Raw genomic sequence first — 23701 nt, forward strand, 5'->3', positions numbered from 1 at the left:
AAATAGCAAAATGTTTTGAACATTACAATTTATTATACAGTCGTACACTACCGAATGTCTGCTCAATATAAACCGGATCTTAAAATGAAAGAATCATTCTAAATAACGTTTTTCTTATACATGCGGATTATAGATTTTATTTGTATTTGTCACTTATTAAGACATATGCGTTAACGTTACTTCAGTCCACCGAACAGTTTGGAAATGGTAAGTACTCTAATGTTAATATTTGTAAGGAAACAAGTTTGCAAATTAATAGCAAACCTCTTCTTTAAAAAAACCAATAACTTCACAACATAATATGAGTTTTGGTATTATTTTAAAAGTAAGCCTACTTTTTAAAAAACTATATATATATATATATATATATATATATATATATATATATATATATATATATATATATATATATATATATATATATATATATATATATATATATATATATATATATATATATATATATATATATATATATATATATATATATATATATATATATATATATATATATATATATATATATATATATATATATATATATATATATATATATATATATATATATATATATATATATATGTATATATATATATATATATATATATATATGTATATATATATATATATATATATATATATATATATATATATATATATATATATATATATATATATATATATATATATATATATATATATATATATATATATATATATATATATACAAATTTAAAAAAAATTAAAGGGAAAATTAGCAAATTAGCTGTGACAATTTCTCTCTTCGTTGCTGGTTATTTTTTTATTAGTGAAATACAAATATAATTTTTTTTATTTGATTAAAAAACTAGGCGGAAGCAAGGATTTTGAATGGACATCTGACAAGAGACGTGAACGAGGCTGCGGCTATGTTAAAGGAAGGAAAATTGATTGCTATACCTACAGACTCGGTGTACGCATTGGCTGCTTCAGTGGACTTTCCAGACAGCGTCGATAGAATCTTTAGAGTTAAAGTGAGAGTATTTTATTATTTCACACAAGCTACGTAAATAAGTTTTGCCAACTAAACTTGAAATGTGTGTTTTTAAGACGAATTGGTAAACATGAAACACTGGGCGGTGTAAGGATCTACTAAAATGTTATTGAAAATTCATCATGAAACCACTTATATTATTTTATTTTAACATAATTTCAGATTGAGAATTATATTTCAATCTGCTGACCTAAAATAAAGTTTTGAATAGAATTTACAAAACGCTACTGTAATTGTAAATTCGAAACAAAACAGCTTTTATAATAGTTCACGTAATCCCAGCTTAATTCATGCTTGACCAAAAAAAGTAACTTTTCTTACATATAGATAATTTCTTTCAAACAGTTTATTCTTTACGATTTTTACAGGATCGAGATCCAGATAAGAATATATCCTTGTTGTTACCAGATATAGAAACTTTAGTCAACGCTGGACCAGATTTTTCTGACCTTTTGTGGACTTTTCTAAAACAATCTTGTCCGTGCCCCAATGGCTTCGTTGTTCCTAAAGGTGACTGGCTGGAAGTAAGTAAAGAACGTGGTCTGTGTATGGGAAGGGGAAAGGGGAGGAGCTTGAAACTTCCGGACACTAGTTAAGTTTTATTTTATTCCTAATTTGTTCTGAAGGGGTGGGGGTGAGAACTGCGGTGTTGAATTCACAAATTATGAATTACTGAAAATTAGAAAAATAAAACAATTAAATAGCGGCGTATGCATACGGCGCGGAACAGCTCGTTGGTATTAATTTGTGTACAGGTCCATTACGTTTTGTCAATTATGTCACGTGAGCCTACATAAAGTTACATCAGCCGTTCTTAGTTTGCCAATATAGAATTACATTGTAGACGAAAAATAAAGTCCTACTTAATTTTTAAATTAATTGGGCCTACCTATTCAGGTAAAATGATTTTAATAATTAATAAAATATAAGTAATTTTATATATTATTTGCATTTTTAGTTTATTATATTATTAATAATATGCAACTATCGAGCGTACGTTAATAGCATTTTATGAAATCGACATGAAATGACAATATTAAGAAGATTCTAATGACTGATGTGACCTACTTAGGTCTAGTAATGTTTTATTTTTAGTTTGACATTTGTTATAATACAATATATGGTCTGTGGTGCAATGACCGGTTTTTTTCCGCTGTCTTACTAAGAGAGTCTTAGACTCAGAAATTTTCCATCGAGAGATGATTGATTGTTTCAGACCAGATGACCACCCCAACCAATGGTCTTATGATTTGAAGGTGACCTTCCATGTTACCTAAGTCTATAAATAGATCGCCCACAGGTGTCTCGAGGCAGTCTTTGGTCAGACGTCGTTGAAGAGAGATAAGCCCTGTGTGTTGCCGTGCAGTATTAAGTTGTATAAGTAGCATATTAATATATTACTTGTGATTAAGTAATTCTTTATGCTTATAGCAGTGTTATGTATACAGTGGTGATTTTTCTGAAGTGTTAAAAGCTGTGATAGTGTATCATACTATTTATTCCCACGAATTGTAAGTTGGGTTTTGATCATTCTGTATATCCATTTTATTCTTGTATAAATCTAGTGTTCTGCCACGACTTTGTACACTCATTACAAGTTATATGCAGATTAAATGTTTTGTTGGCATCATTAGTTTCTCTAGTGTTTCCCCTAGACATCTATATCGAGTCCTAGCGAGCTAGTGTGTCAACTTTCTTTTATTTAGGCTTGTCGCCATCTGTGTGTAAACAGTTAAACGAATCCGGGAGCGTTCGCCATCTATCTGGCTGATAGATTGGTGTCCGTTACAAAGTGGGGACTCGCCGGCATGTAATCTGTTGTAAGAGTTGTTGGTTTAAATATTTAAACACTAGTTTCAGTTCTAGTTAGTTGTTTCTTAACCCAGTGTGGCTGTGTAAGAGCGCCGCGCTCAAGGCTAGAGTTATCTAGGTCAGGAAGCCAGACGTGTTGCGTCCTAGATTTAAGGTCAAGTTCATAGCAGAGCGTCGGGCTGTGTTAATTTAGTTCTGTTTTGATTTTGAAACTAGTTGAAATGGAGTCTTTCTTGTTAAAACCCACAGTTGAGGAAGTAGAGAAGTTAAGTAGGAAAGATTTGATTAGTGTTGTAAAGGAATTGAAGTTGGATTATTCTGTCACTCAGAAATCAGAATGTTGAGAGACAAAATTATAGTTCATTTTATTAATGAAGGTGTGTTCGAAGAGAGTTTGTTGGCTGAGGTGATACTCCGTGAGGAGAAACCTCTAGAAGAGAGGGAGTTTTTATTAAAAGAAAAGGAGTTGGAGGCCAAAGTTGCTTTAGATAAGAGGAGGTTGGAATTAGAATTTGGTAAAGATAGTGGTGATGTCACTTCTCTAGAAGATCCTAAAAAGTTGTCGGTGGGGCAGGTGATTGCCAAATTTGGGAAACTAGTTCCTAAGTTCAATGAAATAGATTTGGTTGTCTTCTTTAACTCATTTGAGAGTTTAGCGAAGGCATGTGAATGGCCCGAAACTTCCATTACTGCTTTATTGAGCACAGTTCTCACAGGCAAAGCTGCAAGCACATATCAGGCACTCTCTCACGACGTTCAAACTAACTATGGGCTGGTCAAGACTGCCATTTTGAAGGCCTACGAATTGACTCCAGAGGCCTATCGGATAAAATTCCGAGCACTCCGCAAGCTACCCACTCAATCATATGTGGAATTTCTCTTTGAAAAAGAGAAAGTTTTTTCAAGGTGGCTAAACTCTGAGGAAGTTTCAGAGTTTGAGAAACTAAAATCACTTGTCCTGAGGAAGGAATTCCTAAAGTCCCTGCCTGAAGACATACGACTACACATCCTGGATAACAAGATAGTCGACATCCAGAAGGCTGCTGAGTCGGCTGACACATATACGTTGGTGCATAAGAAACCACCAGGGATGTTTTCACCTGGTATTAAGATTTTGGTTGGCTACATTTTTAGAACATTTTTTTATTTTATGCCAGATTGGTTCCTTATGTATGTTTTTGTGGAACCTATCTGCCACTTCCAAAAAGGGAGGGGATGTGACCTACTTAGGTCTAGTAATGTTTTATTTTTAGTTTGACATTTGTTATAATACCATATATGGTCTGTGGTGCAATGACCGGTTTTTTTCCGCTGTCTTACTAAGAGAGTCTTAGACTCAGAAATTTTCCATCGAGAGATGATTGATTGTTTCAGACCAGATGACCACCCCAACCAATGGTCTTATGATTTGAAGGTGACCTTCCATGTTACCTAAGTCTATAAATAGATCGCCCACAGGTGTCTCGAGGCAGTCTTTGGTCAGACGTCGTTGAAGAGAGATAAGCCCTGTGTGTTGTCGTGCAGTATTAAGTTGTATAAGTAGCATATTAATATATTACTTGTGATTAAGTAATTCTTTATGCTTATAGCAGTGTTATGTATACAGTGGTGATTTTTCTGAAGTGTTAAAAGCTGTGATAGTGTATCATACTATTTATTCCCACGAATTGTAAGTTGGGTTTTGATCATTCTGTATATCCATTTTATTCTTGTATAAATCTAGTGTTCTGCCACGACTTTGTACACTCATTACAAGTTATATGCAGATTAAATGTTTTGTTGGCATCATTAGTTTCTCTAGTGTTTCCCCTAGACATCTATATCGAGTCCTAGCGAGCTAGTGTGTCAACTTTCTTTTATTTAGGCTTGTCGCCATCTGTGTGTAAACAGTTAAACGAATCCGGGAGCGTTCGCCATCTATCTGGCTGATAGATTGGTGTCCGTTACAAAGTGGGGACTCGCCGGCATGTAATCTGTTGTAAGAGTTGTTGGTTTAAATATTTAAACACTAGTTTCAGTTCTAGTTAGTTGTTTCTTAACCCAGTGTGGCTGTGTAAGAGCGCCGCGCTCAAGGCTAGAGTTATCTAGGTCAGGAAGCCAGACGTGTTGCGTCCTAGATTTAAGGTCAAGTTCATAGTAGAGCGTCGGGCTGTGTTAATTTAGTTCTGTTTTGATTTTGAAACTAGTTGAAATGGAGTCTTTCTTGTTAAAACCCACAGTTGAGGAAGTAGAGAAGTTAAGTAGGAAAGATTTGATTAGTGTTGTAAAGGAATTGAAGTTGGATTATTCTGTCACTCAGAAATCAGAAGTGTTGAGAGACAAAATTATAGTTCATTTTATTAATGAAGGTGTGTTCGAAGAGAGTTTGTTGGCTGAGGTGATACTCCGTGAGGAGAAACCTCTAGAAGAGAGGGAGTTTTTATTAAAAGAAAAGGAGTTGGAGGCCAAAGTTGCTTTAGATAAGAGGAGGTTGGAATTAGAATTTGGTAAAGTTAGTGGTGATGTCACTTCTCTAGAAGATCCTAAAAAGTTGTCGGTGGGGCAGGTGATTGCCAAATTTGGGAAACTAGTTCCTAAGTTCAATGAAATAGATTTGGTTGTCTTCTTTAACTCATTTGAGAGTTTAGCGAAGGCATGTGAATGGCCCGAAACTTCCATTACTGCTTTATTGAGCACAGTTCTCACAGGCAAAGCTGCAAGCACATATCAGGCACTCTCTCACGACGTTCAAACTAACTATGGGCTGGTCAAGACTGCCATTTTGAAGGCCTACGAATTGACTCCAGAGGCCTATCGGATAAAATTCCGAGCACTCCGCAAACTACCCACTCAATCATATGTGGAATTTCTCTTTGAAAAAGAGAAAGTTTTTTCAAGGTGGCTAAACTCTGAGGAAGTTTCAGAGTTTGAGAAACTAAAATCACTTGTCCTGAGGAAGGAATTCCTAAAGTCCCTGCCTGAAGACATACGACTACACATCCTGGATAACAAGATAGTCGACATCCAGAAGGCTGCTGAGTCGGCTGACACATATACGTTGGTGCATAAGAAACCACCAGGGATGTTTTCACCTGGTATTAAGATTTTGGTTGGCTACATTTTTAGAACATTTTTTTATTTTATGCCAGATTGGTTCCTTATGTATGTTTTTGTGGAACCTATCTGCCACTTCCAAAAAGGGAGGGGATGTGACCTACTTAGGTCTAGTAATGTTTTATTTTTAGTTTGACATTTGTTATAATACCATATATGGTCTGTGGTGCAATGACCGGTTTTTTTCCGCTGTCTTACTAAGAGAGTCTTAGACTCAGAAATTTTCCATCGAGAGATGATTGATTGTTTCAGACCAGATGACCACCCCAACCAATGGTCTTATGATTTGAAGGTGACCTTCCATGTTACCTAAGTCTATAAATAGATCGCCCACAGGTGTCTCGAGGCAGTCTTTGGTCAGACGTCGTTGAAGAGAGATAAGCCCTGTGTGTTGCCGTGCAGTATTAAGTTGTATAAGTAGCATATTAATATATTACTTGTGATTAAGTAATTCTTTATGCTTATAGCAGTGTTATGTATACAGTGGTGATTTTTCTGAAGTGTTAAAAGCTGTGATAGTGTATCATACTATTTATTCCCACGAATTGTAAGTTGGGTTTTGATCATTCTGTATATCCATTTTATTCTTGTATAAATCTAGTGTTCTGCCACGACTTTGTACACTCATTACAAGTTATATGCAGATTAAATGTTTTGTTGGCATCATTAGTTTCTCTAGTGTTTCCCCTAGACATCTATATCGAGTCCTAGCGAGCTAGTGTGTCAACTTTCTTTTATTTAGGCTTGTCGCCATCTGTGTGTAAACAGTTAAACGAATCCGGGAGCGTTCGCCATCTATCTGGCTGATAGATTGGTGTCCGTTACAAAGTGGGGACTCGCCGGCATGTAATCTGTTGTAAGAGTTGTTGGTTTAAATATTTAAACACTAGTTTCAGTTCTAGTTAGTTGTTTCTTAACCCAGTGTGGCTGTGTAAGAGCGCCGCGCTCAAGGCTAGAGTTATCTAGGTCAGGAAGCCAGACGTGTTGCGTCCTAGATTTAAGGTCAAGTTCATAGTAGAGCGTCGGGCTGTGTTAATTTAGTTCTGTTTTGATTTTGAAACTAGTTGAAATGGAGTCTTTCTTGTTAAAACCCACAGTTGAGGAAGTAGAGAAGTTAAGTAGGAAAGATTTGATTAGTGTTGTAAAGGAATTGAAGTTGGATTATTCTGTCACTCAGAAATCAGAAGTGTTGAGAGACAAAATTATAGTTCATTTTATTAATGAAGGTGTGTTCGAAGAGAGTTTGTTGGCTGAGGTGATACTCCGTGAGGAGAAACCTCTAGAAGAGAGGGAGTTTTTATTAAAAGAAAAGGAGTTGGAGGCCAAAGTTGCTTTAGATAAGAGGAGGTTGGAATTAGAATTTGGTAAAGTTAGTGGTGATGTCACTTCTCTAGAAGATCCTAAAAGGTTGTCGGTGGGGCAGGTGATTGCCAAATTTGGGAAACTAGTTCCTAAGTTCAATGAAATAGATTTGGTTGTCTTCTTTAACTCATTTGAGAGTTTAGCGAAGGCATGTGAATGGCCCGAAACTTCCATTACTGCTTTATTGAGCACAGTTCTCACAGGCAAAGCTGCAAGCACATATCAGGCACTCTCTCACGACGTTCAAACTAACTATGGGCTGGTCAAGACTGCCATTTTGAAGGCCTACGAATTGACTCCAGAGGCCTATCGGATAAAGTTCCGAGCACTCCGCAAGCTACCCACTCAATCATATGTGGAATTTCTCTTTGAAAAAGAGAAAGTTTTTTCAAGGTGGCTAAACTCTGAGGAAGTTTCAGAGTTTGAGAAACTAAAATCACTTGTCCTGAGGAAGGAATTCCTAAAGTCCCTGCCTGAAGACATACGACTACACATCCTGGATAACAAGATAGTCGAAATCCAGAAGGCTGCTGAGTCGGCTGACACATATACGTTGGTGCATAAGAAACCACCAGGGATGTTTTCACCTGGTATTAAGATTTTGGTTGGCTACATTTTTAGAACATTTTTTTATTTTATGCCAGATTGGTTCCTTATGTATGTTTTTGTGGAACCTATCTGCCACTTCCAAAAAGGGAGGGGATGTGACCTACTTAGGTCTAGTAATGTTTTATTTTTAGTTTGACATTTGTTATAATACCATATATGGTCTGTGGTGCAATGACCGGTTTTTTTCCGCTGTCTTACTAAGAGAGTCTTAGACTCAGAAATTTTCCATCGAGAGATGATTGATTGTTTCAGACCAGATGACCACCCCAACCAATGGTCTTATGATTTGAAGGTGACCTTCCATGTTACCTAAGTCTATAAATAGATCGCCCACAGGTGTCTCGAGGCAGTCTTTGGTCAGACGTCGTTGAAGAGAGATAAGCCCTGTGTGTTGCCGTGCAGTATTAAGTTGTATAAGTAGCATATTAATATATTACTTGTGATTAAGTAATTCTTTATGCTTATAGCAGTGTTATGTATACAGTGGTGATTTTTCTGAAGTGTTAAAAGCTGTGATAGTGTATCATACTATTTATTCCCACGAATTGTAAGTTGGGTTTTGATCATTCTGTATATCCATTTTATTCTTGTATAAATCTAGTGTTCTGCCACGACTTTGTACACTCATTACAAGTTATATGCAGATTAAATGTTTTGTTGGCATCATTAGTTTCTCTAGTGTTTCCCCTAGACATCTATATCGAGTCCTAGCGAGCTAGTGTGTCAACTTTCTTTTATTTAGGCTTGTCGCCATCTGTGTGTAAACAGTTAAACGAATCCGGGAGCGTTCGCCATCTATCTGGCTGATAGATTGGTGTCCGTTACAAAGTGGGGACTCGCCGGCATGTAATCTGTTGTAAGAGTTGTTGGTTTAAATATTTAAACACTAGTTTCAGTTCTAGTTAGTTGTTTCTTAACCCAGTGTGGCTGTGTAAGAGCGCCGCGCTCAAGGCTAGAGTTATCTAGGTCAGGAAGCCAGACGTGTTGCGTCCTAGATTTAAGGTCAAGTTCATAGTAGAGCGTCGGGCTGTGTTAATTTAGTTCTGTTTTGATTTTGAAACTAGTTGAAATGGAGTCTTTCTTGTTAAAACCCACAGTTGAGGAAGTAGAGAAGTTAAGTAGGAAAGATTTGATTAGTGTTGTAAAGGAATTGAAGTTGGATTATTCTGTCACTCAGAAATCAGAATGTTGAGAGACAAAATTATAGTTCATTTTATTAATGAAGGTGTGTTCGAAGAGAGTTTGTTGGCTGAGGTGATACTCCGTGAGGAGAAACCTCTAGAAGAGAGGGAGTTTTTATTAAAAGAAAAGGAGTTGGAGGCCAAAGTTGCTTTAGATAAGAGGAGGTTGGAATTAGAATTTGGTAAAGATAGTGGTGATGTCACTTCTCTAGAAGATCCTAAAAAGTTGTAGGTGGGGCAGGTGATTGCCAAATTTGGGAAACTAGTTCCTAAGTTCAATGAAATAGATTTGGTTGTCTTCTTTAACTCATTTGAGAGTTTAGCGAAGGCATGTGAATGGCCCGAAACTTCCATTACTGCTTTATTGAGCACAGTTCTCACAGGCAAAGCTGCAAGCACATATCAGGCACTCTCTCACGACGTTCAAACTAACTATGGGCTGGTCAAGACTGCCATTTTGAAGGCCTACGAATTGACTCCAGAGGCCTATCGGATAAAATTCCGAGCACTCCGCAAGCTACCCACTCAATCATATGTGGAATTTCTCTTTGAAAAAGAGAAAGTTTTTTCAAGGTGGCTAAACTCTGAGGAAGTTTCAGAGTTTGAGAAACTAAAATCACTTGTCCTGAGGAAGGAATTCCTAAAGTCCCTGCCTGAAGACATACGACTACACATCCTGGATAACAAGATAGTCGACATCCAGAAGGCTGCTGAGTCGGCTGACACATATACGTTGGTGCATAAGAAACCACCAGGGATGTTTTCACCTGGTATTAAGATTTTGGTTGGCTACATTTTTAGAACATTTTTTTATTTTATGCCAGATTGGTTCTTTATGTATGTTTTTGTGGAACCTATCTGCCACTTCCAAAAAGGGAGGGGATGTGACCTACTTAGGTCTAGTAATGTTTTATTTTTAGTTTGACATTTGTTATAATACCATATATGGTCTGTGGTGCAATGACCGGTTTTTTTCCGCTGTCTTACTAAGAGAGTCTTAGACTCAGAAATTTTCCATCGAGAGATGATTGATTGTTTCAGACCAGATGACCACCCCAACCAATGGTCTTATGATTTGAAGGTGACCTTCCATGTTACCTAAGTCTATAAATAGATCGCCCACAGGTGTCTCGAGGCAGTCTTTGGTCAGACGTCGTTGAAGAGAGATAAGCCCTGTGTGTTGCCGTGCAGTATTAAGTTGTATAAGTAGCATATTAATATATTACTTGTGATTAAGTAATTCTTTATGCTTATAGCAGTGTTATGTATACAGTGGTGATTTTTCTGAAGTGTTAAAAGCTGTGATAGTGTATCATACTATTTATTCCCACGAATTGTAAGTTGGGTTTTGATCATTCTGTATATCCATTTTATTCTTGTATAAATCTAGTGTTCTGCCACGACTTTGTACACTCATTACAAGTTATATGCAGATTAAATGTTTTGTTGGCATCATTAGTTTCTCTAGTGTTTCCCCTAGACATCTATATCGAGTCCTAGCGAGCTAGTGTGTCAACTTTCTTTTATTTAGGCTTGTCGCCATCTGTGTGTAAACAGTTAAACGAATCCGGGAGCGTTCGCCATCTATCTGGCTGATAGATTGGTGTCCGTTACAAAGTGGGGACTCGCCGGCATGTAATCTGTTGTAAGAGTTGTTGGTTTAAATATTTAAACACTAGTTTCAGTTCTAGTTAGTTGTTTCTTAACCCAGTGTGGCTGTGTAAGAGCGCCGCGCTCAAGGCTAGAGTTATCTAGGTCAGGAAGCCAGACGTGTTGCGTCCTAGATTTAAGGTCAAGTTCATAGTAGAGCGTCGGGCTGTGTTAATTTAGTTCTGTTTTGATTTTGAAACTAGTTGAAATGGAGTCTTTCTTGTTAAAACCCACAGTTGAGGAAGTAGAGAAGTTAAGTAGGAAAGATTTGATTAGTGTTGTAAAGGAATTGAAGTTGGATTATTCTGTCACTCAGAAATCAGAAGTGTTGAGAGACAAAATTATAGTTCATTTTATTAATGAAGGTGTGTTCGAAGAGAGTTTGTTGGCTGAGGTGATACTCCGTGAGGAGAAACCTCTAGAAGAGAGGGAGTTTTTATTAAAAGAAAAGGAGTTGGAGGCCAAAGTTGCTTTAGATAAGAGGAGGTTGGAATTAGAATTTGGTAAAGTTAGTGGTGATGTCACTTCTCTAGAAGATCCTAAAAAGTTGTCGGTGGGGCAGGTGATTGCCAAATTTGGGAAACTAGTTCCTAAGTTCAATGAAATAGATTTGGTTGTCTTCTTTAACTCATTTGAGAGTTTAGCGAAGGCATGTGAATGGCCCGAAACTTCCATTACTGCTTTATTGAGCACAGTTCTCACAGGCAAAGCTGCAAGCACATATCAGGCACTCTCTCACGACGTTCAAACTAACTATGGGCTGGTCAAGACTGCCATTTTGAAGGCCTACGAATTGACTCCAGAGGCCTATCGGATAAAATTCCGAGCACTCCGCAAACTACCCACTCAATCATATGTGGAATTTCTCTTTGAAAAAGAGAAAGTTTTTTCAAGGTGGCTAAACTCTGAGGAAGTTTCAGAGTTTGAGAAACTAAAATCACTTGTCCTGAGGAAGGAATTCCTAAAGTCCCTGCCTGAAGACATACGACTACACATCCTGGATAACAAGATAGTCGACATCCAGAAGGCTGCTGAGTCGGCTGACACATATACGTTGGTGCATAAGAAACCACCAGGGATGTTTTCACCTGGTATTAAGATTTTGGTTGGCTACATTTTTAGAACATTTTTTTATTTTATGCCAGATTGGTTCCTTATGTATGTTTTTGTGGAACCTATCTGCCACTTCCAAAAAGGGAGGGGATGTGACCTACTTAGGTCTAGTAATGTTTTATTTTTAGTTTGACATTTGTTATAATACCATATATGGTCTGTGGTGCAATGACCGGTTTTTTTCCGCTGTCTTACTAAGAGAGTCTTAGACTCAGAAATTTTCCATCGAGAGATGATTGATTGTTTCAGACCAGATGACCACCCCAACCAATGGTCTTATGATTTGAAGGTGACCTTCCATGTTACCTAAGTCTATAAATAGATCGCCCACAGGTGTCTCGAGGCAGTCTTTGGTCAGACGTCGTTGAAGAGAGATAAGCCCTGTGTGTTGCCGTGCAGTATTAAGTTGTATAAGTAGCATATTAATATATTACTTGTGATTAAGTAATTCTTTATGCTTATAGCAGTGTTATGTATACAGTGGTGATTTTTCTGAAGTGTTAAAAGCTGTGATAGTGTATCATACTATTTATTCCCACGAATTGTAAGTTGGGTTTTGATCATTCTGTATATCCATTTTATTCTTGTATAAATCTAGTGTTCTGCCACGACTTTGTACACTCATTACAAGTTATATGCAGATTAAATGTTTTGTTGGCATCATTAGTTTCTCTAGTGTTTCCCCTAGACATCTATATCGAGTCCTAGCGAGCTAGTGTGTCAACTTTCTTTTATTTAGGCTTGTCGCCATCTGTGTGTAAACAGTTAAACGAATCCGGGAGCGTTCGCCATCTATCTGGCTGATAGATTGGTGTCCGTTACAAAGTGGGGACTCGCCGGCATGTAATCTGTTGTAAGAGTTGTTGGTTTAAATATTTAAACACTAGTTTCAGTTCTAGTTAGTTGTTTCTTAACCCAGTGTGGCTGTGTAAGAGCGCCGCGCTCAAGGCTAGAGTTATCTAGGTCAGGAAGCCAGACGTGTTGCGTCCTAGATTTAAGGTCAAGTTCATAGTAGAGCGTCGGGCTGTGTTAATTTAGTTCTGTTTTGATTTTGAAACTAGTTGAAATGGAGTCTTTCTTGTTAAAACCCACAGTTGAGGAAGTAGAGAAGTTAAGTAGGAAAGATTTGATTAGTGTTGTAAAGGAATTGAAGTTGGATTATTCTGTCACTCAGAAATCAGAAGTGTTGAGAGACAAAATTATAGTTCATTTTATTAATGAAGGTGTGTTCGAAGAGAGTTTGTTGGCTGAGGTGATACTCCGTGAGGAGAAACCTCTAGAAGAGAGGGAGTTTTTATTAAAAGAAAAGGAGTTGGAGGCCAAAGTTGCTTTAGATAAGAGGAGGTTGGAATTAGAATTTGGTAAAGTTAGTGGTGATGTCACTTCTCTAGAAGATCCTAAAAAGTTGTCGGTGGGGCAGGTGATTGCCAAATTTGGGAAACTAGTTCCTAAGTTCAATGAAATAGATTTGGTTGTCTTCTTTAACTCATTTGAGAGTTTAGCGAAGGCATGTGAATGGCCCGAAACTTCCATTACTGCTTTATTGAGCACAGTTCTCACAGGCAAAGCTGCAAGCACATATCAGGCACTCTCTCACGACGTTCAAACTAACTATGGGCTGGTCAAGACTGCCATTTTGAAGGCCTACGAATTGACTCCAGAGGCCTATCGGATAAAATTCCGAGCACTCCGCAAACTACCCACTCAATCATATGTGGAATTTCTCTTTGAAAAAGAGAAAGTTTTTTCAAGGTGGCTAAACTCTGAGGAAGTTTCAGAGTTTGAGAAACTAAAATCACTTGTCCTGAGGAAGGAATTCCTAAAGTCCCTGCCTGAAGACATACGACTACACATCCTGGATAACAAGATAGTCGACATCCAGAAGGCTGCTGAGTCGGCTGACACATATACGTTGGTGCATAAGAAACCACCAGGGATGTTTTCACCTGGTATTAAGATTTTGGTTGGCTACATTTTTAGAACATTTTTTTATTTTATGCCAGATTGGTTCCTTATGTATGTTTTTGTGGAACCTATCTGCCACTTCCAAAAAGGGAGGGGATGTGACCTACTTAGGTCTAGTAATGTTTTATTTTTAGTTTGACATTTGTTATAATACCATATATGGTCTGTGGTGCAATGACCGGTTTTTTTCCGCTGTCTTACTAAGAGAGTCTTAGACTCAGAAATTTTCCATCGAGAGATGATTGATTGTTTCAGACCAGATGACCACCCCAACCAATGGTCTTATGATTTGAAGGTGACCTTCCATGTTACCTAAGTCTATAAATAGATCGCCCACAGGTGTCTCGAGGCAGTCTTTGGTCAGACGTCGTTGAAGAGAGATAAGCCCTGTGTGTTGCCGTGCAGTATTAAGTTGTATAAGTAGCATATTAATATATTACTTGTGATTAAGTAATTCTTTATGCTTATAGCAGTGTTATGTATACAGTGGTGATTTTTCTGAAGTGTTAAAAGCTGTGATAGTGTATCATACTATTTATTCCCACGAATTGTAAGTTGGGTTTTGATCATTCTGTATATCCATTTTATTCTTGTATAAATCTAGTGTTCTGCCACGACTTTGTACACTCATTACAAGTTATATGCAGATTAAATGTTTTGTTGGCATCATTAGTTTCTCTAGTGTTTCCCCTAGACATCTATATCGAGTCCTAGCGAGCTAGTGTGTCAACTTTCTTTTATTTAGGCTTGTCGCCATCTGTGTGTAAACAGTTAAACGAATCCGGGAGCGTTCGCCATCTATCTGGCTGATAGATTGGTGTCCGTTACAAAGTGGGGACTCGCCGGCATGTAATCTGTTGTAAGAGTTGTTGGTTTAAATATTTAAACACTAGTTTCAGTTCTAGTTAGTTGTTTCTTAACCCAGTGTGGCTGTGTAAGAGCGCCGCGCTCAAGGCTAGAGTTATCTAGGTCAGGAAGCCAGACGTGTTGCGTCCTAGATTTAAGGTCAAGTTCATAGTAGAGCGTCGGGCTGTGTTAATTTAGTTCTGTTTTGATTTTGAAACTAGTTGAAATGGAGTCTTTCTTGTTAAAACCCACAGTTGAGGAAGTAGAGAAGTTAAGTAGGAAAGATTTGATTAGTGTTGTAAAGGAATTGAAGTTGGATTATTCTGTCACTCAGAAATCAGAAGTGTTGAGAGACAAAATTATAGTTCATTTTATTAATGAAGGTGTGTTCGAAGAGAGTTTGTTGGCTGAGGTGATACTCCGTGAGGAGAAACCTCTAGAAGAGAGGGAGTTTTTATTAAAAGAAAAGGAGTTGGAGGCCAAAGTTGCTTTAGATAAGAGGAGGTTGGAATTAGAATTTGGTAAAGTTAGTGGTGATGTCACTTCTCTAGAAGATCCTAAAAAGTTGTCGGTGGGGCAGGTGATTGCCAAATTTGGGAAACTAGTTCCTAAGTTCAATGAAATAGATTTGGTTGTCTTCTTTAACTCATTTGAGAGTTTAGCGAAGGCATGTGAATGGCCCGAAACTTCCATTACTGCTTTATTGAGCACAGTTCTCACAGGCAAAGCTGCAAGCACATATCAGGCACTCTCTCACGACGTTCAAACTAACTATGGGCTGGTCAAGACTGCCATTTTGAAGGCCTACGAATTGACTCCAGAGGCCTATCGGATAAAATTCCGAGCACTCCGCAAGCTACCCACTCAATCATATGTGGAATTTCTCTTTGAAAAAGAGAAAGTTTTTTCAAGGTGGCTAAACTCTGAGGAAGTTTCAGAGTTTGAGAAACTAAAATCACTTGTCCTGAGGAAGGAATTCCTAAAGTCCCTGCCTGAAGACATACGACTACACATCCTGGATAACAAGATAGTCGAAATCCAGAAGGCTGCTGAGTCGGCTGACACATATACGTTGGTGCATAAGAAACCACCAGGGATGTTTTCACCTGGTATTAAGATTTTGGTTGGCTACATTTTTAGAACATTTTTTTATTTTATGCCAGATTGGTTCCTTATGTATGTTTTTGTGGAACCTATCTGCCACTTCCAAAAAGGGAGGGGATGTGACCTACTTAGGTCTAGTAATGTTTTATTTTTAGTTTGACATTTGTTATAATACCATATATGGTCTGTGGTGCAATGACCGGTTTTTTTCCGCTGTCTTACTAAGAGAGTCTTAGACTCAGAAATTTTCCATCGAGAGATGATTGATTGTTTCAGACCAGATGACCACCCCAACCAATGGTCTTATGATTTGAAGGTGACCTTCCATGTTACCTAAGTCTATAAATAGATCGCCCACAGGTGTCTCGAGGCAGTCTTTGGTCAGACGTCGTTGAAGAGAGATAAGCCCTGTGTGTTGCCGTGCAGTATTAAGTTGTATAAGTAGCATATTAATATATTACTTGTGATTAAGTAATTCTTTATGCTTATAGCAGTGTTATGTATACAGTGGTGATTTTTCTGAAGTGTTAAAAGCTGTGATAGTGTATCATACTATTTATTCCCACGAATTGTAAGTTGGGTTTTGATCATTCTGTATATCCATTTTATTCTTGTATAAATCTAGTGTTCTGCCACGACTTTGTACACTCATTACAAGTTATATGCAGATTAAATGTTTTGTTGGCATCATTAGTTTCTCTAGTGTTTCCCCTAGACATCTATATCGAGTCCTAGCGAGCTAGTGTGTCAACTTTCTTTTATTTAGGCTTGTCGCCATCTGTGTGTAAACAGTTAAACGAATCCGGGAGCGTTCGCCATCTATCTGGCTGATAGATTGGTGTCCGTTACAAAGTGGGGACTCGCCGGCATGTAATCTGTTGTAAGAGTTGTTGGTTTAAATATTTAAACACTAGTTTCAGTTCTAGTTAGTTGTTTCTTAACCCAGTGTGGCTGTGTAAGAGCGCCGCGCTCAAGGCTAGAGTTATCTAGGTCAGGAAGCCAGACGTGTTGCGTCCTAGATTTAAGGTCAAGTTCATAGTAGAGCGTCGGGCTGTGTTAATTTAGTTCTGTTTTGATTTTGAAACTAGTTGAAATGGAGTCTTTCTTGTTAAAACCCACAGTTGAGGAAGTAGAGAAGTTAAGTAGGAAAGATTTGATTAGTGTTGTAAAGGAATTGAAGTTGGATTATTCTGTCACTCAGAAATCAGAAGTGTTGAGAGACAAAATTATAGTTCATTTTATTAATGAAGGTGTGTTCGAAGAGAGTTTGTTGGCTGAGGTGATACTCCGTGAGGAGAAACCTCTAGAAGAGAGGGAGTTTTTATTAAAAGAAAAGGAGTTGGAGGCCAAAGTTGCTTTAGATAAGAGGAGGTTGGAATTAGAATTTGGTAAAGATAGTGGTGATGTCACTTCTCTAGAAGATCCTAAAAAGTTGTCGGTGGGGCAGGTGATTGCCAAATTTGGGAAACTAGTTCCTAAGTTCAATGAAATAGATTTGGTTGTCTTCTTTAACTCATTTGAGAGTTTAGCGAAGGCATGTGAATGGCCCGAAACTTCCTTTACTGCTTTATTGAGCACAGTTCTCACAGGCAAAGCTGCAAGCACATATCAGGCACTCTCTCACGACGTTCAAACTAACTATGGGCTGGTCAAGACTGCCATTTTGAAGGCCTACGAATTGACTCCAGAGGCCTATCGGATAAAATTCCGAGCACTCCGCAAGCTACCCACTCAATCATATGTGGAATTTCTCTTTGAAAAAGAGAAAGTTTTTTCAAGGTGGCTAAACTCTGAGGAAGTTTCAGAGTTTGAGAAACTAAAATCACTTGTCCTGAGGAAGGAATTCCTAAAGTCCCTGCCTGAAGACATACGACTACACATCCTGGATAACAAGATAGTCGACATCCAGAAGGCTGCTGAGTCGGCTGACACATATACGTTGGTGCATAAGAAACCACCAGGGATGTTTTCACCTGGTATTAAGATTTTGGTTGGCTACATTTTTAGAACATTTTTTTATTTTATGCCAGATTGGTTCCTTATGTATGTTTTTGTGGAACCTATCTGCCACTTCCAAAAAGGAAGGGGATGTGACCTACTTAGGTCTAGTAATGTTTTATTTTTAGTTTGACATTTGTTATAATACCATATATGGTCTGTGGTGCAATGACCGGTTTTTTTCCGCTGTCTTACTAAGAGAGTCTTAGACTCAGAAATTTTCCATCGAGAGATGATTGATTGTTTCAGACCAGATGACCACCCCAACCAACGGTCTTATGATTTGAAGGTGACCTTCCATGTTACCTAAATCTATAAATAGATCGCCCACAGGTGTCTCGAGGCAGTCTTTGGTCAGACGTCGTTGAAGAGAGATAAGCCCTGTGTGTTGCCGTGCAGTATTAAGTTGTACGAGCCGGCCCGCGGCATAACATACGCCGCTATTTAGTTGTTTCTAATTTTCAATAATTCATAATTTGTGAATTCGACAGTACCAACGCTGACACTGAAAATATTTCTTTAAAACACTATAAGTAGCTCGTTAAGGACCATAACCCCCCCCCCCTTCCTTCCCTCTCCCCCTCCTCCCCCCCCCCCCCCTACGTTTAAAATCGTTGGCTCTGCTTGTAAACATTTAAAGTAAAAACAGCTCACTAAAAACATGTAGGGGTGGGGAGGTAGGGAGAGCGTTTGCAGCTTGTTTTCTAACGGCTCGAAGAAGAGAATTATATATATAGATAAGTAGCATATTAATATATTACTTGTGATTAAGTAATTCTTTATGCTTATAGCAGTGTTATGTATACAGTGGTGATTTTTCTGAAGTGTTAAAAGCTGTGATAGTGTATCATACTATTTATTCCCACGAATTGTAAGTTGGGTTTTGATCATTCTGTATATCCATTTTATTCTTGTATAAATCTAGTGTTCTGCCACGACTTTGTACACTCATTACAAGTTATATGCAGATTAAATGTTTTGTTGGCATCATTAGTTTCTCTAGTGTTTCCCCTAGACATCCATATCGAGTCCTAGCGAGCTAGTGTGTCAACTTTCTTTTATTTAGGCTTGTCGCCATCTGTGTGTAAACAGTTAAACGAATCCGGGAGCGTTCGCCATCTATCTGGCTGATAGATTGGTGTCCGTTACACTGATAATATTTAAATTATGTAGTCCGGCATAGTTGAGTTGGTTGCGTGGCATAATTTAACAATGCTCACATTATAAAAGTTAAAGGCTACGGGCGAGAGTGTCTTACACTCAATGCGGTTACATTAGAATGCTAAATTGCTTGAAATAATGGTTTTTAATTACTTTCATTAATAGGACTTCTACTTCATCACTCTATTGTTTAAAAAATAGAAATATTTTTATTGTTGAAAAGTGGTAAAATTAACAAAGAAAAAAAACAGTGACACGACATTACCAATGCAAACTAATCTAGACAAGAAAATGTCAAAGGAATTACATTTTTTTAAACTTTCTCGAATATTCTTATATAAAAAAACAGGGGATGGGAACTCGGGATATAGACATGAATTTTAATCCATTTTAAATAGAATAAAATCTCGCGGAAAAAAGAATTGCATAGCCTACCAAGTGAACGCCAAATAAATATGTGCATAATAGTGCGGAATAGTATTAGTACTTTAAAAATCTACATGCGTTTTTTGAGAAATTGGAAATAGCGTAAATTACTACTTCCGGTCAACGGTAATTACTCAAAATTTGAATGACGATAGAGAATTAGATCTTTTACTTACTTTTATTTATCTATCTGAAAAAGTACTCAAGTTATAGGCTTTTGAAAAATTCAAAGTAAAAAAGTACCAATTCCGGTTATCAGAAATCGCTCAAAAGTTGATACGGATCTACGATTTTGATAAAATACTTATATATGAAATTTCATCAACCTAGCTGTAACGGTACTCAAGTTATCGTGTTTACAGATGTAAGCCCTGCTAAGGGGGGATACCTAAAATCTACCCTTCTAGGCTTATCTATTACCGTCCGGTCAGTGCAAGCCCGGCTAATCCCAGACTGGTTAATAACCTAACCTTAGTCTAAACTAAAAACAAAAAAACTTTTAACAATTAATCAAATTTATTTTTACACATGGAACCAATGATAAAATCAAATAAAATAAAGAATAGATAAAAATCTACTGACACAAAACCGAACGATTTACACGCAACAAACAGAGCATAAAACAGAATCAGAGTTTCTTCCAGGCATCTCTTCGGGGGGGCGAAGCCCCCCCGAAAATTTTTTACCGCCCCCCCGAACGAAATGAAATTTATATAATTTATATAGAAAATATATACTTTTAACAGTGTCCGCCCCCCCGAAGAAAGTTTACCGCCCCCCCGAAGATTTCAAGTGCCCCCCCGGAGAAAAAAGTCTGGAAGAAACACTGAACAGAATGCAACAAAACAATGTATACACAGCGAAACACTATATATAAAACAAAAACAGACTTAATGGAACAAAACACCCAATTTCGGACTACGTCCAGGCTTACAAAGAAAAAAATGCATAAATAATAAAAGCTAGATGGACGTTCTTCTGACTAAGTAGCATCGGACGGAAAGAGGACTGTCTTCCTTACCTCATCCCATCAGCATACCAAAGTGGACAGAAAATTAAGCCGGAAATCGACTTTCACACACCTCACACACTACACGTAAACAAATAGTTCCTAATTCACAGATAACAAACCAAACGCAATGAAACATGCAACATAATTATATAAAAAGACACTTAATATAAACATTGACAACAATATAAAAGAAATATATACAAACTAGCTGTAAACAGGGACATAAACAAATAGACAGCGGCGCCATAATACGGGACTACACAACTAAAAAGTACGAACAGTTTACGACATGAAACGAAACGATACATTCGCATTCTAAGTTACAAATAATAATAATAACACATTCCAGCCGCTCACACAGACACACAGACCTACGAACAAGATTGCAAAATCATGTTTTTCCGTATCAGTGAGGTTTTTTGCACGATTACAAGACTTTCTCTATATTTCGTATATACGAGAAAGTAAAAATGAAATTAATAGAAAGTAATTATATATATATATATATATATATATATATATATATATATATATATATATATATATATATATATATATATATATATATATATATATATATATATATGTATTAAGCGTTTGTAAAATTATCCAACAGAAAGTGTGCCCAAAGACACAAGACCTTATAGGGAACGAAGACAGCATTTGCATCAGAATATCAAACTGTAGTGAGCTAAGCCTCCTGGCCTTAAAGTCTGGTCCACTGGCGCTGTCTTCAGCAAACTTAAGTGGGAAACCTGACAGTACACATCACAGTATGGTCCAAACAGCTTTTGGTAAGTCAGTCGTTTTATATATATATATATATATATATATATATATATATATATATATATATATATATATATATATATATATATATATATATATATGTATAAATATATATATATATATATATATATATATGTATATATATATATATAAACCATTCAAATCAATCACTACAATACATTTCAATGTCTTTGCTGATAATCTATACAGGCAACAAAATTGATGGTATTTTATGTATTGGCGATTCTTTGGAGTCTAAATCATCAAGTGTGGTAAACTGTCTACATTTTGACAGAGGTAAGGTTTTTACTGTTATATATATTACAATATGTGCGAGATACTACATTTTACAGATAATCGGATTGAAAAGTCTAAATAATACTACTAAAAATTTTTTTATAAATCTTAAAAAGAAATATAGCAAGCCATCAAATTATAGTTACATTTTTTAAAATTACGGCCGCTTAAGAACCATCGATTACACTTATTTTCATATTTGTTAATTGAATATGAGCTGTTGAAAACCTGTTTAGAATTATTTTATCATTCAAATATTTTTAAAAACCGCCCTCAACCCCTCCATGAAGTCAAGCAGAGTGGCCAGGGAAAGTGAAACAATGAAAATCATAACAATTATTTTCCATGATAAAAAAAAACAATAACTGTCAATGAGGTATAGCCTAGTAGTTTATTAATATTAACCAAAATAACATCTATTACCACAACACCCTGACTCCACTAATCTAAGTTAAAAATTATAGTCAAACAAATAATTACTATTATATTACTAGTAATTATTTACTATTTCTAGCCGTAATAACGGTGACCCGTCAAAAGAGCGCACGACAAAAGAGCGCCGACATAAGAGCGCAGACAAAAGAGCGCCGACATAAGAGCGCCGACATAAGAGCCCATCAATTTGCCGACAAAAGAGCGCCGACATAAGAGCGCAAACTAAAAATCGAAAAACCATATTTAATAAATAGGAACAAGAAAATTAACTCAGATCAGACGTCATCGTTTGAAGCTAACTCTTTATTGTTTCATTAAAAAACTAATTGTTCAGTTTCTTTAACTAAAAAACTGATATAATCAACATGAAGTCGAATTATTCAAAACGCAACGTAGTAACACATACAAAGATTTTAGGCCTTTGTTAGTGAGAATATAAACTGAAATGAAATGTAACAAAATGAAAATAAGTTCAGATTAATAAAATGTTTCTTTATAGTTGCATTTATAAAGCTAAGTTGTGGGCTATACCCCGTAAATACCTGATAGAAGATTACTGGTGCAACTCTGAAAGTTCCATCCACAAACCAATGTTCAGTTTGCTGTAGACGATTGATATTATCCATTGTTCCGAACATCATCATTCTGTAAACGTCAGTCGGTCCGGAATCCCACAAGACGAATTTTTGCCCTCTTGTTGTCGTTTGAAGAGGTTCAGGAATTTGTATCGATAATATATATAGAATATATATTCTATCAGGAATTGTTATCTCTGCAACGTTCTGTGGATTTGGGTATGGCAGCTGCTTGCGTTTTCTCTGTCTTTCTATTATATGTTGTGAAGCGACGTATGCCGGCAAATGAGGTGCTACTTCCATCGAAATTCCTTCTCTGGCTTGTTGTATAATCTGCCTTGGTTTTTCCACCCCTTCCACTGCCCGCTTTCGTATAGCCGAATCGATTTTCGCTGCTTCGTTTTTAGCCGGATCAGGAGCGTGATTGTGTTCCGATGATGACAGAACAACATCGTTCATCATTTTCATCCGTCCTCGGCAGCCATCTTTCTTGCAGCATCTCCATGTCGTACTTCCATCAGCATTTGCTCTGTCCTTTCGATATCTGTAGCCTTCGAACAAAATAATTACCTTCCCTTTCTGTGATTCGATCTTCTCCATGTTAATTGCGCTAGAAATATTTTCAAACTGCATTTATACCATATCAACCACAATATATAAATAAACGTTTTATCGTACCACCGATTGTTTAATGCCATATTTGATTAGCTTACAACGTGTGTTTTTATAATTGATTGCGCTCTTTTGTCGGCGCTCTTATGTCGGCGCTCTTTTGTCTGCGCTCTTATGTCTGCGCTCTTTTGTCTGCGCTCTTTTGTCTGCGCTCTTTTGTCGGCGCTCTTTTGTCTGCGCTCTTATGTCGGCGCTCTTTTGTCGTGCGCTCTTTTGACGGGGTGCCCGTAATAACAACCGTAAGTCATTTTGTACTTATTTCTCAAATGTTATAAAATATTCAAGTTTGATTGAATATATGCTTTCTGTCAACAGCCATTTGGAACCAGCAGTTCAAGCCTATTAAAGCGTAATTCGGATACTTCAAGACAATTAAAAAACAATTTATCATTTTGTTTAATTAATGTGCATATTTTTCCCATCATGTATCGTTCTTACAGATGAAATCAGTTACTTTAGAATTGGATGTACGCCTCAGGAAGTCATCTTTAGGGACTATAAAAATGCGAAAAAAGTCCTTGCAACACTACATATCATCAATCCTTCTTCTAGAGATAGAAAACCGTAA

The 23701-nt window shown here is 37.0% G+C and overlaps 1 protein-coding gene across 1 annotated transcript; it reads left to right on the forward strand.

The window, feature by feature from the left end:
• Nucleotides 1-23701, forward strand: LOC131938598 (threonylcarbamoyl-AMP synthase-like). The gene is made up of 6 exons (XM_059296707.1): nt 1-207; nt 852-1013; nt 1402-1557; nt 20982-21159; nt 21365-21451; nt 23574-23701. The coding sequence occupies exons 1-6, from the start codon at nt 205-207 to the stop codon at nt 23699-23701; spliced, it is 714 nt and encodes a 237-aa protein (XP_059152690.1). The 5' UTR covers nt 1-204.

The sequence above is a fragment of the Physella acuta genome, unplaced genomic scaffold, assembly GCF_028476545.2.
Source record: "Physella acuta isolate Inbredline_101_S28 unplaced genomic scaffold, ASM2847654v3 ptg000251l, whole genome shotgun sequence".
Lineage (NCBI taxonomy): Eukaryota > Metazoa > Mollusca > Gastropoda > Physidae > Physella > Physella acuta.

What these genes read in the sequence shown, in the direction of transcription:
- LOC131938598 (XM_059296707.1), top strand. An exon ending in CTAAAGGTGACTGGCTGGAA is followed by an intron (nt 1,558 to 20,981) that starts GTAAGTAAAGAA and finishes ATTATCCAACAG; the next exon opens with AAAGTGTGCCCAAAGACACA. An exon ending in TATGGTCCAAACAGCTTTTG is followed by an intron (nt 21,160 to 21,364) that starts GTAAGTCAGTCG and finishes TAATCTATACAG; the next exon opens with GCAACAAAATTGATGGTATT.